The 18,490-nt window shown below is 42.6% G+C and overlaps 1 protein-coding gene across 2 annotated transcripts in view; it reads left to right on the forward strand.

Annotated features, from left to right (window-relative positions):
• Nucleotides 1–17,329, forward strand: part of GAN (gigaxonin) — a 42,756-nt gene extending 25,427 nt beyond the window's left edge. Inside the window, exons 10-11 of one of the 2 annotated variants that reach the window (XM_065640969.1) lie at nt 501–610; nt 1,367–3,302. In XM_065640969.1, coding sequence (XP_065497041.1) covers nt 501–610; nt 1,367–1,548 — 292 coding nt within the window. In that variant the 3' untranslated portion in view covers nt 1,549–3,302. Of the gene's footprint in view, nt 1–500; nt 611–1,366; nt 3,303–17,241 lie in introns of those variants that run through there. The other variant, XM_065640970.1, reaches the window with a different exon arrangement.
• Nucleotides 17,330–18,490: the final 1,161 nt, after the last annotated feature.

The following is an 18,490-nucleotide window of genomic DNA, read 5'->3' on the forward strand; positions in this document are numbered from 1 at the left end:
CACTGCTTAATAACAAAGCCTTGTTGTATAGAAATTTTGCATTTCCACTAGTATGGACTGTTAAGACTTAAATGCTTTTATGACTCTGCTGATTTTTAAGACAAAGCTGCCTAAACCTTTCCCTGTGGGGAAGGTTGACGGCATGGCTGTTGCAGCAGAGGCTCTGGCACGCCTGCTCTTTTCCACAGGGTCACACTGGGTGGCTGCAAGAAGAATTTATTCCAGATAGATTACACAGATGAGTGGAGCAATTCTGAAATAAAGTAACTTCAGGATGAAGTATCCTGAGCTTCCCAAACAGCAGTACAAATTGCTTTTTCTGGCTAGGAAAAACCAGAGCTGTCCTGAACTAGACAATGTTCCCAACAGTTTTTATGTAACAAGTTACCTTGTACACTTTGCTTTTGATTCAAAGGCGGCAGCTGCAAAAAGAACCTGGAATTCTTTTGATGTGCTCAATAAAGGTTGCATCCCAGTTTTTATTATTGTTGTTTTTACAGGTGGATTTATCTCAATGACCAGAACCTATGTATCCCAACTAGTTCTTCCTTCGTGTATGGAGCTGTGCCCATTGGAGCCAGCATATATGTGATCGGAGATCTTGATACAGGTCAGAATTGGAACTAATAACCTGTTGCTTGTCTTTTTCCAGTCTTGGAAATACGTGGCACTAATGAGAGTGAATTTTTTTTAGAATAAAAGGCTGGGACTATGTTCTGTTAAGTTACTCTTATCTTCAGGGGAATTATGCTGGACATATAGAAATGCACAGGCTGTTTTTGTACATTGGAGCTCTTCAGAAATAAATGCAGTGCTATAAGCATTTGGTTGATTAGCACTTTGAAGATCAGAAGAGATAAAGACTGAGAGTATATTATTGCATCTGTCTAAATATAAGAAAAGAATGTTAGTTCCTGAGGTTGGTTGTCTCATCTCTGCAGTGGTAAGCAGGTGGTTCTGCACTTTGGAGATGTGGCCCTGTGGTTCACATGGATGTCATAGTGGCTTTGGCTCTAAATCCCATACTAAGAAATGTATTTAGTACTCCCGCATCGCTTCCAGCATCTGGCCACACACTTTGAAAAACATCTGGAAGACTATGTGCTTTCGTGGCCATATGTACAAGTGTGTAACAGGGCTTTCTACAAAATATGAGAGAGCAAAATTCTCAATGTGGGTTTATGTAGACAAGAAATGTGAGAGTTTCCTTTCGACAAGAATTTCAGCCATATATCCAGAAATTGATTTGAGTTTCTGTGCATGCTCTGGTTCACATATTTACCTTATTAGAGGTTCAATGTGGTGATAGTTACAGTATGTTTAAGCATTTTATCTTTTTTTTTTCTTGGTGCACATGTGAATTCAGGTACAAATTATGACTATGTTAGAGAATTTAAAAGAAGCACGGGAACCTGGCAGCGCACTAAACCACTGTTTCCATCGGACCTCCGCCGTACCGGCTGCGCAGCTTTGCGAATCGCAAACTGCAAGCTCTTCCGACTGCAGCTTCAACAAGGATTATTCCGCATTCGCGTCCCTTCTCCGTGATCCGTATGCTGACAGTGGAGGAGACTGGAAGAATTCTGCGCAGTCCACCATAATATAGCTCTATATAAAGGAAAAGCTGAGAAATTACAGCTGAAACTTACACTGTATGCTGTGCTTTGGTATGGTAACTGTTTTTGTTTTAAATGCTTCAAAAGCTTGAGTCTCAGTTCTTTTTTTGGGAACAAATAACTTAAGTCTACATTAAAAAGAAGAGAGGGGGGAAAATAAAGGGGGAATCAAGGAAACACCTTCAGCCATAACCATTTGGAGTTTAAACCATGTTATTGAAGGAGGTTTTCTGTGTCTGAAATGGTGGGAATTGGCATTCCTTTGAAGTTTACTGAAAAGCAGAAAAAAATATTTAAGAAGCGTTTCCCATGAGGGGAACTGATAAGAATAAATGTGCTATCTTGGACTGGATAGCTGTAATACACAGAAACTATATGCTAACCAACCTCCCTGGTATACTGCAAAGACTGTTGTTTGGCTGTGATGCCGTAGGGGATGTTGGTTGTTGCACCTTTTATTTCTAGTCCTTCCTCAAAAGTTAAGGTCTGTGCCTAAAAATGGTGGAGGTGTGTACATACGGTTTTTTCATTCATTTGCTAAGTTTTCATTCCTAGAAATATTTTTAATATATTTAAAATGGACTAATCTGAAATGGATACAGTATACTACAGAGAAGTAAACTGTTTTTTCTACGCTGTCATTTGAATAGCCTGATGAACTGGCGTATGGATGGGTGTTGTGCATTTCTGCCTGGGCTTTCGTGGCTGTTTCCTTGAAGTAAGAAGCAAAACGGTGTTTGGAACGGTTAATGACGATTGCTGCTTTTGCTGAAAGGCAACAGAACTTGATGAATTAAAGAAAATAGGTTGTTCTCCTTTTTACTTCAGGTTGGTTGCAAACTAAGAATGGTTTTTAAGACTGAGGATTATCTCTGTTACAAGAAAGATGAAATATGACAAGGTTATATTGGTTTTGCAGAAAACATAATCTTGGACTAAGAGTGAGGGAAAATTTGTACAGTGACTTTAAATTGGGATCAAAAATTGGTTTACTTATGATTTCCGTGCTAAGGTACAGTCTTGTTTATTGCTGTCTGACTTTGAAAGCTGGGATTTATGGTGCGGTTATAGTGAAGAATTTAGTATCTTGCATTTTATTTCTTACTAAGTTTTGTTCACGTCAGTAGCGATATTTAATTGACTTTTGTTCATAGTCTGGATCAGCTGGTAGAACACTTTTACCTCAGTTTTTGATTTCATTATTTTTGCGATGGGTAGGATGTAACCTGTATTTATTTAAAAGGAATAAAATGAGAGAGAGAGAAATAGAAAAAAGACCACCTGCCCTTCAGAAAAAGAGGCTTTGTATAACCAGTATTATAACTACATCCAATACTTTCCACTCTGCAACTTTGTGGACCTCAGACAAGCCAATCTCTGCCCTGCGTTAGCATAAACCTCCATCATCTATTGAATCGTCTTAGATATGCTGAAATACACCCCAAAACTAGTACAAAATAGTTATATTTCATTAAATATTCCTTGAAGAGACATTCTGAAACTTAATTCTGCTCAGTCCTTCCATAGCACTCGTGTGGTTGGAATTACTCTGATTCTGAGCAAAGGGGTTGGAATAAAAGAGGGCAGCAGCCAAGCCATTGACCATTATTTATTTTTTTTATTATTTTTTACAATGCTGAAGTACTGCAAAACTTGAACTATATACATAAATTTTCTGACCTATATTAGTTGGCATATTAAAAAGTTTATATATTTATGCATTGCAGTAAACTTGATATGTGTGTGTGTATATATATATGTCTTTAGTTTTTAAATTTATATATAATGCTTTACTACCGAAATGTGAACCACTATTTCCATCCTTGGCTGTCTTGTGAAATAAATCAAGTGCTGTTAGTTTATCTGTAAAACTTCCCTTTTTTGAAGATCTTAAATTGTTCAACGTTTTTCTTAGACAAAGTGCCAAGATCCCACATTCAAAAGTGATGAATGTTCCTTAGTATCTATTCCACTTTTGAGTTTGGTTTTCTAAGTGGCTTAGAAAACTTTCAAAAATGTTATTCAGGATATCGCAGGCTGCTATTTCTTGAGTCCCTGTAGCTTCTCAGTACACTTGCGGGCATTCAGCATCCAGAAAATCTAAGTAATAAATGCACATAATAAATCCAAATCATATATACCCTAGCAGTGTTTTGCAGTTAAAGTTATGAACCAAATGTTTACACTTAAAGTAGGATTAACAGTAGTTTTGGTTTTGTTTGGGGGTTTTTTTGACCATAAATAAACAAATCTGCTGGTAGTCGGAGAATGGTGTGAATGCACTTGGTGAGATTTGACCCAGAAATTCAAGCCTCTTCACCTGAAACAGTTGAAAACTTAATTTCTTGGCACAGGTGTACTCTGGTGGCTTTGTGTGCAGTTGGTGGTCAGGGGCCAAGTCTCTAGAGATGTTGTCTCCTGGAGTTTTGCGTGTTGCTCAAGCCAAAGGTTTAGGTACTCCCGAGATGTCAAAACTGGCTTCTTTGGCCGTGCCTCAAGGGGATGGGGCTCGTTCCCCGTGTGTGGTGTCCATGGGGCCAGTCCTGGAGATGTTCTGGCCCCGTGTGCGTGTCGGAGGCAGTGGATGCGTCTTTTGGGGTCTGACTTGTCTGTGCGTCCGGTTCTGATCTGCAGGCCCGGTGACGGGTGCGTGTCTTGGGATGTACAATAACCAGGTTTGATTGCCGCGCAGTTTGGAGCAAGGCTTTGAAGCCACGGCTCTTTCTCCAGGGAGAGCCTGCTGGTGCAGGCCATGGCGTGAGGGGGACAGCTGACCTCTGCCTGCTCTTGGGACCCAAGAGATGGTTGGCTTTGGTAGAGGAGGAGGCTTTGATACCAGAGGTGCTGAGTGGGGGGACGTCACCGGTTTCTGAGCATGTTGAGCATGCAAACAGCTGTCGATTGAACTGGCTCCACTGGTACGTGCCACCCCAGCTGACACCGCTGTCTTCCCGTGTGTCTGACGGCTGAACCACATGGCAACCAACTCGTGAATGTGCTCAGTTTGAAGTCCAGTGGTTTTAGGTGGCTTGGCAGTTCAGAAACTTATTTAACTTGTCCTTGCTTGGCACCGTAGCCTTGACGGCCATCCCTTCTCGATTCCTTGAAGCTCCTGAATCGGCACTCTTAAATCCAGCCAGTTCCCCCACAGGTGACTTTTCTGAATGACTTAGCCAGGTGTCTGTGCAGCCTGCTGCCTTCCGAGGACCAGATTTGTAGGCACCTGCCTTTATTTACCAAACTGGGTGCCTTGTTGGGGCTGTGAGTTTGTCATGGTGTTGAAATGCCGATGTTCTGAGACCAGTGTCTCAGAAGAGTTGCTGAAGAGTGTCGCCAACTTGGTGCCCACCACGCATCACAAAATCCATCAGGGCTGGGTCTCAGGTGGTCACATCTTGAGTCAAGCCCGGCACAACCCCAAACGAGGACTCAGCCTCTGTGTCCTTTCCTTCCCCCGCTGTAGAATTGGACAGACCCCAGCCACTGCAATCAGAAAATCACCAAATTTGGGATGGGGCTTGTGGAAGATGGGAATAGCGGTCGATTTTTTTTTTTTCTCCCCTCACTCCACCTCTTACCACAATTCCTCCCGAAAAAGTTTCCTCCTCATTTTTCCATGTGCCACAGATTATTCTTGAAAAAACTCTAGAATTGATAATTTAAGGGTAGAATCAAAAGTTTGAGTGGACAAGTGGGGAAAAGAAGAGGTAATAGCATAAGCACACAACAGTGTCCTCTGTGCTTGTTCTACATGTGTGGTCTTGTGGCTGCTCTGCACAGCATAGCGATTATGCAGCAAAGGTGTAAAGTGTTGTTGCTGCCGTAAAATCAATCTCTTGGGTTTCTTAGGGAGGCACGAACCCGCTCTGGTCTCCGTTTCTTACTTTGCATTGTGAGATGCTTGTGTTCCTAAAGAGGCAGTGCTGGATTTCAAATTCTCATCCTTTCTGGTTTTATAACCCGAAAAAGAGGCATCTGAAGAGTCTTCTGTTGTGTTATACCGCAGCGAGGTCAAGTTTTAGTTATTGTGAAAACGCTGTATCAGCTCAGCCGTTCCTGGTCAAATGACTTTCCGTAGCTTTGAGGGTGCCTCAGCTTTAAATTGAAGGCAAATTAATATGAGATAACACAAAACTATAGTGGTTAATCTGAAAACAAAGGTGAATTTACAAAATCAGCTTGCTGATAACTGTGGGTGGGCTGTATTCCTCTTGCTTTTGACTGCACAAAACTTGCACACCACAGAGCCTGCCTTCCAAAGCGGATTTCTTGCTGAAAATAGGAATTTTATTTCGTTGAAGTTACCAAAGCGCCTCTTTTGCTTTACAAACTCCGCTTCCCGAAAACATCAGGCAGCTTAATTTCTTTTTTGTAGTACTTCTCGTGCCTGCGTGACTTGTTAAATGCACAAATACCAAACTGAGGGGTTCAGGGAACATTTTTCCCTGGTTTAACTGCAGTTTCTCTCATTGGTTCCATAAATGCTGTGGCTGTTCAGTTTGCATGGGTTTTGGTGACGCGCATTTGCCATGCAAAGTGCAGGATGCAATAACAAATGCAAGTTGTTACAAGTGCCAAACTTTTGGTTTCCTCTGTATAGAACAATAATTCAGCTGTTCTATTACATTACAGAGATGCTTAAAAATCACTGTGTTCTGAAAAAGAGCAGTGGTTCTTTTTTTCTTTTTTTTAATGAATATTATTTAAAACACTGTAAAACTTCACTCTTTTTTTTAATACTGTTCTGCAGGTTTGTGTTACTCTTCACAGCTGCCTTGAGACATCACTCCATGTGATGCATATGGACACTTTGCTCTTTATCAGAGCACTAGTGCCATGCAAGTATTTAACAAATGGCAGCTGACAACAGGTTTTAGTATTTAAAATGGTAAGTGTTTAGAGAAAGTGGAATTCGTTTGCATCACTCTTATCTGCAGAAGGAAGGCTGTGTCTCAGGAAGCGTGACCGTACCCAGGGACACAGGCATACAGAAGATTGTAGCTAAGGTGTGTTTTGACATATGGATCCTTTCTGCTGCTAATGTTAGCATCAAGGATTTGGAGTTTGTATTCTCTCAACCCTTTGGAGTACTGAACCAGCTTCTTCAGGCGGGTGGGAGGAGTGTTAATTATATACATGTTTGGTTTGCAGTTAGAAGCTACTATTTCCATCCTGGAGTATTTCCTCTTACCGTTAAGGAACGGGTACAGACCTGCGTGTCCGTCGGCGCTGTAGCCTTTTGACATTTGCTGTTGCTCTGCCTTGTTTGTTGTCGGAGTCAAGAGCTGCGTCAGGAGGGTCCGTGTTTCACGCTGCTCTGGGCTCAGGCTTATTGACAGGTTGGGCACCTGTTTTCCAGCATCCCTGTGGGGTTTGGTTTGGTTCGTTGTTTTGTTTTTTTGGTGTTTTGTTGTTTTTATTTTCTGGGAAATTCCTTACTGTAGGAAGGATTGCAGCCAGGCTTTGAGGGGACAGCTCTGATCAGCCATGTCCTGCGTGACTCTGTAATCCAACTGCTGTTGTACTCCAGCAGTCAGTTCTCTCAAATTCTTGAACAACAGGTAAGCTAGGAAAGAATGGACTAAAACCATGCAAAGTGCCTAACTAGATAAACACCTGCTAAAAAAGGATTAAGGGTAATAGGAGAATTAAACTATGAACTGCTACCAACAGGTGACTATGTTGTAAGCTCGTTGGTGATACACAGTCTTAAATACATAAGCTTCTAGGTAGCTTATTAGTTATAAAAATAATTATAATACATAAAAGATTTGTTCAGAATAATATTAGAAGGTTATTTGAAAAAAATCTATTGAAACATCTTGAAAAGTGAGCTGGAAAATTGGAAGTTTTCCGTGTAGAAGGTTAAATCTTGTTGCCCAGTATTTTTGCAGGGTTTCATGTGAGTAACGAACACCTGCCAGAGTGCATCAGTAAATGAAGATGCTCAATGCCATTGCCTACCTGTGCCCTTGAATTTTCATAATGAAATGAAACTACACTGAGCCCTTGTAAAAGCTGATGGATCTGATTACAATAATAGGATAGAAAGAAGAATCCCCAGTGTAAGTAACATTATTTAATTGGTAAAGCATGAAAATGCAATTATTTTCTTTTTAAATACTAGGTGCTTTTGAATCACCACCTAATGGCCTTGATTTTTTTTTTTTTTTTTCCCCTTTGCCTTTCCTCCTTGCTTTCTTTTCAGTTAATGCTAAGACATCTGTTTATGTCAAGGGCAAGTTTCTTTCATCCGTACTTTTAAACCCAGTCAGAAAGCATGATTTCTGTGCATTCTGGTAGCATGGCTACAAAAACCTTATCCCTGGCTGTTCTTGAGATTCTCACCTCAATGATCTCACACGTTAAAACTTCGGGTAGGCAGCATCTGGTTTATTAATTTACACATGGCAGCAGGAAAGCATTATCATCCTAGTCACTTGTTTCGCTATTTTTAGGTCTTCAAAAGAGAAGTCTGAATAATTATTAGATTAAGTAAACTAGTACACCGGGGTGTCTGGCGGAGTGGTCAAGCTGAACAGGGCTGACGTTCTTTAAAGCTCTTGTTAAAGTTTCTTTCTGAAGGGAAGCCAAGGAGTACCCTCTTAAGAAACACTGTCAAACTCTTTCAGAACCAGTTTTAAACCAGTCCAAAGGACTCTTCTGGATCACTTACAGAACCTGGGATCTGTTCTCGCTTTTGTTTGCTTGGGGAAACAGCTGCTAACTCAATTTTAAGCATTTATTTTCTCCCTGGCTTCCAAAACCTAATGATTTACTTCTTGTAATTGAAACTTTTTGTTATTTAAGGGTCCGAGCAAGCTGCATTCTGATGGACTCCTTGAAGGCGGCATTGCAGTGTTAAGGGGGGAGGAAAAGTATCAGTAAAGCAAGAAGATTCCTGGGCATTCCCCATGTACAATGCTGCTTTCTGGTCTTAGTTGTTTTGTCTTTTGCTCTTATTAAAAAGATTTTGCTTTCACTCCTGCCCCAAATTCCCATCTGAATGCATTGCTTTTGCCAGTGATCCCTAAGAAGAGCTCCTGGGGCTGGAGAACCTCCACGCAGACCTGGGCGCTCTGTGCGCTGGATTTCTGCACATTTCTGCACCCTTTAGCTCCACTCGGTTTGCGTGATGGAAAGCGCTTAATACACAGCGAAATGACCTTTTCATCAGGCTTGTAAAACTAACGTCAGCAGGTTGGGGATCACCTGGACACCTGTGGGTAGAACATCCATAGCCCATTCCCATGTACTTGTGGTGCTTGTGGCTGGACATTGACGCCTTGTCCATAGGGAAAAACCCGCGTTCCCAGCTACCTCATTTTTTTTTTCTCTGCACTTTGTCAAATATTTTTTGTTGTTTTGGGTTAAATCGCGTTTTGTCCTTCAATAAAAAACAAAAAGCAGGAAAGCAGCAGGGCAGAATGATGCCGTTGTCCAAGGACAGTTTACTTTAATTTCATTTTAAATGCATGTTTCTGTACAGAAAGACCAAGGTTGACATGCAGCTGCTGTAAAAAGTAAATAAAAATTTCTATTGCTTGAAAGTAACTATTATACTTGTAAATGAGAGAAACAATTGAAAGACTGTCCTGACAATTTTTAAATAGGAAAAAATCTGTTTAAAAAATAGAAGTGTCTGCTCTTTTAAGACAGATCAGATAGTTTTTTCTCTCTGCCTCTGCTCTGCACTGTTTTACCTGTGAACTTGATCCATTATCTCAATAGAGAGATTCACTGATTTTTCTGTAATGTCTAATCTGGATTTTTTTTTTTCATAGAGTTCCCCATTTACTCACAGGGGAATTAACTTTCCAAATAAATACCCACCTTCTGTACCTGAAGTTATGTATTTGCCCATTTCTTTGGTATCTTCAAGCATGCAGGGTTTTGCTTAGCTTGAAGAATTAAAAAAAAAAAAGTGTGTTTTTCTTCTGCTTCTGAAGGTGCTATTTTGACATATTTTTTGAATTTCTTACACTGTGCTTGACTTCTTAAGAGTAGCAATGTAAGCTGATAATCAGCTAGTGCTTGTTTTCTGTTCTCTGGGTTTGGGGTTTTTTTTGGGTATTTGGTCCTTTTTTAAAAAAAACCATCCCTTTTCATAAAGACAGTTTCCAAACTGTCAAAGGCCTTAATAATACAAAATGCAATGGGAAAATGCTGCCTTTTTTCTGTCTTTGTAAAGGCAAAACCAAGAAATACTTTGTGGGGAACATTTTCCTCTAAAATTTTAAGTAGCAGCGCCTATTGACTTTGAATTAAATGTAGCAAATGTTTTACTGGCCATGCAGACATCACGGGGATAAAACAAGGAGCTGTTTGTGTCCCCGCTCCTTCCAGAACCTTCCACTGGCATCGTGGTGGATATTCAGTAAATATTCGTCCTCCTGGGCTCGGTCCCCTGCTGTGTGTTGTCACCTGCGTGTCTGGGACACGGACCAATGTGGCCGTTGGAGCATCGAGATGTTGGGCTGGGTGTGGGTTTTTTCTTGGACCTTGTCCCTTTGTCCCTCGTTCCAGAGGCTGGGGAGGTCTGTCCACCCTGGAGGGGGTGGCCAGGAGGAGGGAAGCTCCTGACTGTGGCCATCGGCAGGGGACACCAGCTTGGTAGGGCTGCGGAGAAGGCTCTTGTAGATGCAAGCCGTGGAGTAGAGAGCTGAATTGGGAGTCCTGTGTAGGAACTTCGTTGCCATCCTGGTTGTTCTGTGTTTTATTTTTGTTTAATCTGTATCATCAGTTCTGTTTAGGGATCTGGTAACATAACATAAAAGAGGACATAAAAAAAAAAAAAATCATACTTCTGCCCTGTGTGAAGCAGCAGGAAGGATCAAGGGGTTGATGTTTGAACTTGTCCCATCTCCAGACGTCAGATTACTGCCTTTTCACAGGCTTCATAGTGCCAGTGGTGTAGCATTTCTCGGTCCTGTCAGTCTAAGAGCCCTTTAGCCCTTTGAAGAGCCCCGAGGCTGCCTTGTCCTTCTCCTGCTCCACACGTTGGGTGCTGCCCTCCTGACCATCCTCACGCGTGCAGACTGTTGTTGTCCAGCAACCACGGGCTGGTGGGTCTTCATGAGCAGTGTCTGCGTTTCCTGCAGCCCTGGCTGAAAAACGGCCGGTAAGTGAGGGACCACGAGCACCCCACGGAACTTGCAAATCCTTGATCCTCCGCTTTTTGGGAAGGCTGAGGAGCAGCGCTGTTCATTCCCAGGCCTGTGTGCGATGTCTGAGCCTCGCAGCTGTGTCCTGGCTGCACGGGTGAGGATGAGTCCACCCTATCCCTTTCATAAGGGTAAGGTAGAAAGGTTTATGGGCTGAGTGTTGTAGGAGATCTAATATTTTGCATTCGTTGTATTTAAATCTGAAAATATTGGAGGCCCTGGCAGTTTGGAACAGCATGTATTGGCCTAAATAACTGAGGAGCTCCTGGCCACCTGGTTTTCCCCTCCGTTTTTTTTTGACATCACAGAAATGTAAAACTGCTTCCCAGTTTGTATGCTTACTTGTTTAATAATCTGAAATGGGAACCTGACAGGTTGACATTGTTTTAGTTTTGCCTTCAAAAGGAAAAAGCAAAATTTGTTCATGTTAAGTGCTTTACCTTCAGAGTTTTCCCTCTGTAAACCGTGTTGATTGAGTACTATGAATCTTGTAGGGTTGGGCTAAAGAATTGAAATACATATTATATGAATGATGGCTAATGTAGTCTGACTTTGCACTGTACAAATATTCTATTTTAGCATAAGAGAATGAAATAACAACTGCATTGATTAATCCAACTATGATATCTGTGTTCCATGAGCCAAGTAATAGGAGGGTGTTGGAATGTGATGCCACATCCCTCCTGCTCTCCTCAAGGTTCAGCGTTCTCTCAGATCTAAGATCTTGATAATTACTAGGATATTGTCAGAATATATTGCCGCTTTTTCTACGAAAAAATATGTCAGTGTGGTGTGGTAGAACACTCACCTGGCCTTGTTTACCATCGCTGGCATGCAGCTTGACAGGGAGGTTTATTCCCGCCACCCGGCTGTCACGCTTCAACTGTATTACAGATGTATTTATTGTTACAGGCTTTTTATGCGAGTATGTTTTCTGTGGGTCTTTGTGCTTTGTGTGGGAGTGGAGGTTTTGCTTTTATTTGTTTATGTGCCCACTGCAAAATCTTCTTGTGTTGCTTTAAAAGTGGATCTATGAATCACTTGGGGCCAGGCTTTGGAATGCTCTGACCTGAGTATGTCATGTTCCTTCGGTTTAAAAAAAAAAAAAAGACAAAAAGACGTAAATGCTCTTTGGCCTCAATCAAACTATGCAATATAGCACACCAGAGAGCTGAATTCCTTGTGATACAGAAGACTGACGGCTCTTGTGTCCTTCCAAATCCAGTCCTTGGCCCAAGGTTAGGAGAACTTGTACTCCATGGCCGCCCAAGAATCTTGCATCCAGATCAACTCCTGTTCCCTGGTTTTTCTCCTTCCCCCTCGCCTTACCCATCAGTTTATCAGGTGTTTTGGCTCTGAATGATGTGCTGTCGAAGTGTATCCCTCCTGTCAGTCGTGTCTTGTTGTCAATTGGACCTTGTCTTGTAAACCCACCAGTGTGGCTTCCTCGCTGGAGTAAGTTAGGGGCCACTTCACCACGTTAGCATCTCTTTGCTCCAGAGCATGTCATGCATTTTGGGTTTGCCGTGCCCCTCGGGGTAGATGTAGGTCTTGCTTTTACGTCCCCGTGTTGTTCGGTTGTGGCTCTGGTGCTTACAGTAAAGAATATCTGCGACATCTCAAATCCAGTCCAGGTAACTTTTCATTTCCACCGCACGTCTGTGTCTGTATATTTGATTTTACTGCTTCCACAGCAATTCAGGGATAAATGCCCGCGTGGTCAGGAATGCTGGTAAAGGTTCTTTGTTCTCCCGTTGCTTCATTTATCCAGTGAAGTTTGTTCCTTGTGTTCCTCTTCTTTCTTTATACTTATAAAACCAGTACACTCTTTTCCCCTGGTTCTGTGTCCCAAGAGTAGCATTTCTGTACCAGTTGATCATGTCCTCTCACCTTTACGTGCATTTTTCTGAGTATTCGTCTGTATTTGTCATTTACATAACCCACCTTTGTACCTCATACTGCTGCTCTCTCCTGACTCCGTTTACTATTTTGCCTTTCTTTAATTCAGGTTAACCTTGATTTATTTCTCTGCTTTCAAAAAAGGATTTCAGTGCATAACTCGGGGAACAAACAGAAAATCTCTGCAGGTGTCTGTGTATATTCATTCCCTCCCTGGCACATACAGTCTAAGGGGTTCGGCCCATTCCGTTCCCGGTCCCAGGTTTTTCCTAGTGCGAGGCAGGACAAAGTCTGAAGGCGTTTCTTATTTCTTTCGGTAATTGAAAATATTTGGAGATTTTCTTCTTCGGAAGTAGCCACTGCGGACGAGCAGCTGGCATGCGAGAGGGTTGTTATGCTTCCATATTCAGTATTTTTAATTGAGGAACAAATAATTTATTTTGGAGAAAAATGTAAATTTTTTTGTATTTGTATGTCAAAGTGGCCTTTATAGGAAAAGCACATAAAATATTTAGATTAAAATTGCTTAATTGTGTAAATTTAGTGGGGATTTTTGTATTGACAGGGTTTCTATGCATTTTTCAAAATATACTTGCTGTTTTGTGTTAGAATTATTGGAAATATTTTTTAAAATGTGTATTACCACATTTTCCATGGTTGATCCCTTTACTATCATTCCTTTTGAATACTAAAAAGATTTTAATTAACCCTGTAAATTAATTTTCCCCCACAAATATTTGCATTAAGTCAATATAATGAGTTATAGCCTGTGTATGTAGCTTTAAGGGAATAAGCCTAGTAGTGTAGCTTAATTACGGAGAGATCTCTTTGGAGAAGGGCAGTACACAGTGTTTCAATTGCACTTAAAAGACTAAATTAGGAAATTAGGTTTTTGCTGTACCTCACTGGGATTTTGTTTTTAACCGTTTCCATTTTATGTTGTTTACACTTGAGCATTATTTAAATATGTACTATTTGTGCAGTTTGCGATTCTCCTTCATTCTGTTGGGGTAATACTAATGTTAAGAGATATGGGAAGTTTCGGGAAGCATGTGGTATCCTGATGGATATGACAGGAGTTTGGGGAGGGAGAGAAGGTAGATCCATTAGTGCATTTCATTATGTACACATTTTTGCATTAGCAGAGACGAAAGTAACTGAACTTAAAATTGAATTGTAAGTAAAATTAGTGGTTTGGGGGTTGGGGGGGAAACAAAGACAGGGTTTGCAGAACTGCAGGCAAAAATACCCCCGAGTTGCTCTGCAGTGCGATTGCCGTGACTGCCTGTGCAAAGTACAACCCGAGGTGGATCCATCAGACCCTTCTGTTCTTGCTCCTGTTTTACGTTCTCTTCTCGAGGTGTTATTGCAGGGCTTGCTAAGTAGAACCTTCCTGGGAATGTTTGATACTTCGGTTTTTATCATTTGAGGTTTGTGTATTAATTTTTTCTCTTGTTTCTGTTTCGTAAGAGATCCCACATGGTTCATAGGTTAGTGTAAGTGCAAGTTTTTAGGTGTAGTAACAAATGAACATTGCATGCTACCATCTATTCTCATAATTGAAGAAAAATGTGCAATTTTAATGGCACTTTGACCTATTGCTGAAACACTGGGTTTTGCAATGGAACAACCTCTCAACAATTGAACACACTCTGTCTACATTAGATGTCTTGAAAGTGAAGAAAAAGGCAGTTACTCCAGTTGTACCCACAGATAATTTGGTATTGATTTTTTTTTTTTAAATAGTTTTGTGATCTGTTATTAGAAAAATACACATTTCTTGGTTTACTTTAGTTGCCGTAAATTGCCCAGTGCAGAGTCTGGTCCACCTCCATCCGTTTATTTTCGTGGAGTAGTTGCACATGAAATTGTAACAGCAAAGCAGGAAAGCTGTTTGGTTACCTACCAGTAACCTCCCTTGCAGAATTGCTTTGTGGCTCGTGACGATACGAAAAGGGACACAAGAATTTTCCTGGATTAAGTAGCACTCACTTTGTTTACGTGTTCAGTATAACGTTGGGTGACTAAAGGGAGGTTCCCTTTTTAAAGTATTTGACTTGTGCTTTGGGGACTTAGTTGCCACTGTGCAAATTGTGCTGTAATATTGTACCAAGGATCAGTGAAAGTGTTTTATCTTTTTTAATGTCGTTTGTATTTGACCGGGTTTTATAAATGTAAGAAAACAGAGTGTTGTATTTTGATCTGAATTTGCGTATGGTAAAAGTAACTTTGCTTTATGTATTGGAGGTTTGTTCAGAACTTGAATTATTTTATAGGAGGGTACAGACCAAAATTAATTGTCTTAAAGGTGTTTAATAAACTAACCAAATAAAACATTGATGGTTTGAAAACTTGTTAACTGCTCCTTATGCTTTTTCTTTCTATTTTTAAAAGAAAGGAAGAACACAGTTCAAGATTTTTTTCTCATTCTTCGTAAGACCTTGAGAGAAAAGTAGTAGATTTTATAAATATCATCTCCCATGAGTTATCTGTTTTATTATTAAACATTCCTACATGCCAGAAGTTTAATCAAAGGGGAAAACCCAAAGGAAATAAATGGAGGAGGGAGGGCTGAGGAAACAGGGGAGGCGGGAGCTTTCCCTCTCCGCTGCTGGGGATGCTGGTGATGGCCACGCCGGGAGAAATGGGGTGGAAAGGAGCTTCTGCTCACTTGAGGAAGCTCTCGTGGTTTTTGAAGGTCTCCGTTCTCCCCTGCGGTCACCTTCACTTGTCCTCTCTACAGACACTGCTGCTTTCATGTGACCTTTACAAGCAGAGGAGAAAAATATGTGGAGCAGAACTGCTCCCAAGGTGGGGTACAAACGGCTCCTTCCAGGGCTGCCAGAGATTTGGCGACCCTTGTTGCGCCATGGCGTGCGTACGTCACCTCTGCGAGTTCAGAGATCTGGACTTTTTTAAGATGCCAAGCAGCTGCAACTCAAATTAAGCAATGTGCTTGCTTTGTGCTGTGCTTCTCCCTTTCCTGGTGTACTGGCCATTGCTTCTGCTGGAGCTGCCTCCCTTGAGACAGAGGAGCCGGAGCAAAGACTTCGGACTATTAACAGGAGGGATTGCATCGTGGGAGTGCGATGACAGCAGTAAACTCAGCCACTGCAGTAGTCCAATACCTTTTGATCTTCAGGAAAATAACATTATTTCATCCAGAGCTCTGTCTGCCTTTTCTTGAAAAAAAAGGCCATGGAGGCAAGGCCAAAAGTGAGGTAGGAGTCAAGGCAAAGCTGAGTTTTGGGGTAGCTCGGGCAAGGGGAGCAAAGGCGGATGGCAGAGCTGCTACTTCAAAGCAGACTGCAAAATGGGGTGCTGCAAGCATATATTCTAAAAGAGATGGTGGGTATCAGGACAAAAAGGTGGATATTTGCTCAATAAAAACCTTTTCTTAGTTCAACAGCCACACCAAGCAAAGCACAGCCAGTTTGGTGCAGAGAGCCGGAGGCCTCCAGTGTAAACACGGGCTGAAGATAGGGAGTCTCGTGTTGATTTACCCTTGTTGCTGGTGTTCCCATGGTTATGGCTGCGTAGATGGGCTCTGCCATATCTCCCCTGTCTTACTGAGTCTGGGAAACAAAGATAGGAGGGAGAACTTGGATTTGTCTTTATTCCACAGCCTGGAATCCGAACAGAAAGGGAAGAGGCCTGCTGCCTGGTTTCCTTTCCCTTTTGTGCACAGAAGAGCAGTAACTTCAAGTTTCCATTTCGTCCTCTTTTTACCTCCTCTTTTTTTTTTCTAAAATATTGCAGGAGAAATCCAGAAATGGTTCCTTCAACAGGATTTTCAGCCGAGGCTCTCAACACCTGGGACAAGGCCTCCCTGTGCCTCCTTCATTGCAAGGTACTTGCCAAGGTGGCTGCACACTGAGTTTAGGCCACAGGACTTGTGACTCTCGTGGTGTCTGTGCCACAGGGAGTCACAATTGTCCACAAACTTCTACCCCAACCTGGGAGGAGTGTCCCACCAGCTTTTTCCTGGCAGGAATGTGCCAGGAGAGGTGATGCAGCTGGCAAAGGTCGGACTTGCTGTGGAGGTGTCGGGGGTGTATAAGCCAGGCTTTGCTGAGCCAGGCTCTCCCCAGGGCTGGTGTCTCCTTGGTAAGAGGTGGCATCTGTGTCCTTTGCAGAGCCCAGGCCTCGGAGCAGGATTTGACCAGGGTGAGTTTTCCAGGTGAAGAAGAGAAAGGAGGTGGTATGGGAAGGACAAGAAGCTTTGCAGAGCAGGTAACTGGCTCCTGGCCTCCAGAATCTCAAACTGAGCAGCAAGCCCCACTTCTCGCTAAGCTCCGTGTTGCTAAGTTGGCCCTTTGGCACAATGATCACTGGAAACATGAAAATTAACTGAAGAAGAAATTGCTGTTTGGAGTACAACCCTTTATTTTTTGTCTGGAAGCTGCTGTAAAGTCAAAGTCAAAAATTCATGCTGAGTTCCCAGGGTCCTCGGAAAGCTGCAAGTCATTGCCATGAATGTTGTCGCCGCTCAACAGACTTTGCTGCTCCAGGTGAAGCCAACAGCAGCAGGATCAGACCTGTTATTTTTGCTTTTTCTCCAGTGTGTTTGGACACGCACAGGCCAAGCTCTGTCACGTGTGGCCTCTGAGGAACCGTGAACCCCAACACCGTGGGCTGGGCTGAAGGAGTTGGCTCGTGGAGAATTTACGGTAAGAGCAAAATGTATTTTTAACCACCAGGATATGCTTATCGTCAGGAAAGGGCAAGCAGCACTCCTATCTCTCCAGGGAAGGGGAAGTGTTGAGCGTGACTTTAGTTTTGTCCAACTCATTTCCAAAGTCTGAAAGGTTTCTTTTCTTGCTGAGGCATGTTGTTCGATTAAAATAGAGAGTTAAATAGACATCAATCCCAGGTCACAGGTGAAAAATATTAAATACCAGGCATGGAGTGTTTTTCCATTGCATGTGATGGACGTTCAGGAAAGACCTTTGGAAAAAGTGCTTTGAAACAAGTCTGTTTGGCTTTTTTAGATATACTACAAGGCTGTCCAGAAGCTTTTATTTTTTCAGAGCCTCTTTGATGTTTTCTGTCTTGAAGAGAAAAGCAGATTCCCTTCACAGTTCTCTACCCTGCTGCTTCTGGAACAAGCGGCACATCAGGTGCCTGCGATCTTGGGCTGCTTTTTGGCTTGGCTGCTTTGCTCATAAAGGGGCTGGATATGTCCCCTCGCTTGCCGTGGTCCCTGTTTGAACTCTACCAGCCCAGAGAGCAGCTGCTGGGCTCTTCTGGGCTCTTCTTGGCTCCCTGCCTACCTGTGCCCGTGACCTGGGACACAAGCACAGGGTTCACCTCCCCAGCAGCGAGGCCCTGACATTTTGCATGGCCTGTGCTCCTCTCCCATTCCCTAATCCTGCCCCTGGACTAGAAAAGCCTTTAAATGAGACACATTGCGATTTGCTTGCAGGACAGACAATAACGATGCCTTCCAGGGCACCTGGGCAGGAGGGGTTTTGCTGATCCGGTAAATACTCGCTTGCCTGTTTTAGTCAGCGGTAGGAGTCACAAAGAAAAGAAAGGCTTTGAAATGCTAAAAGCTGCCTGACAGAAGAGACAGGCTGAGGGTGTTACCGCGGTGCCTCGTACCGTTCCCACGTGGAGCAGCGCTGCTGCCCACCTCCCCAAAACCAGCTTCCTCATCCTCCCACCAGCATCCCCATCAGCTGCCAGACCTCCCTCCTCACCCCCTGTCCAGGCTCCCCCTGCCCTTCCCCAGTGCCCCCTTCTCTAAGGATGGTCGCGTCCTTAATGCTCCTCCTCGCACTCTTTTTTGCAGTTTCAGGTTTAAAAGAC

This window comes from Caloenas nicobarica, chromosome 9 (assembly GCF_036013445.1).
Source record: "Caloenas nicobarica isolate bCalNic1 chromosome 9, bCalNic1.hap1, whole genome shotgun sequence".
NCBI lineage: Eukaryota > Metazoa > Chordata > Aves > Columbiformes > Columbidae > Caloenas > Caloenas nicobarica.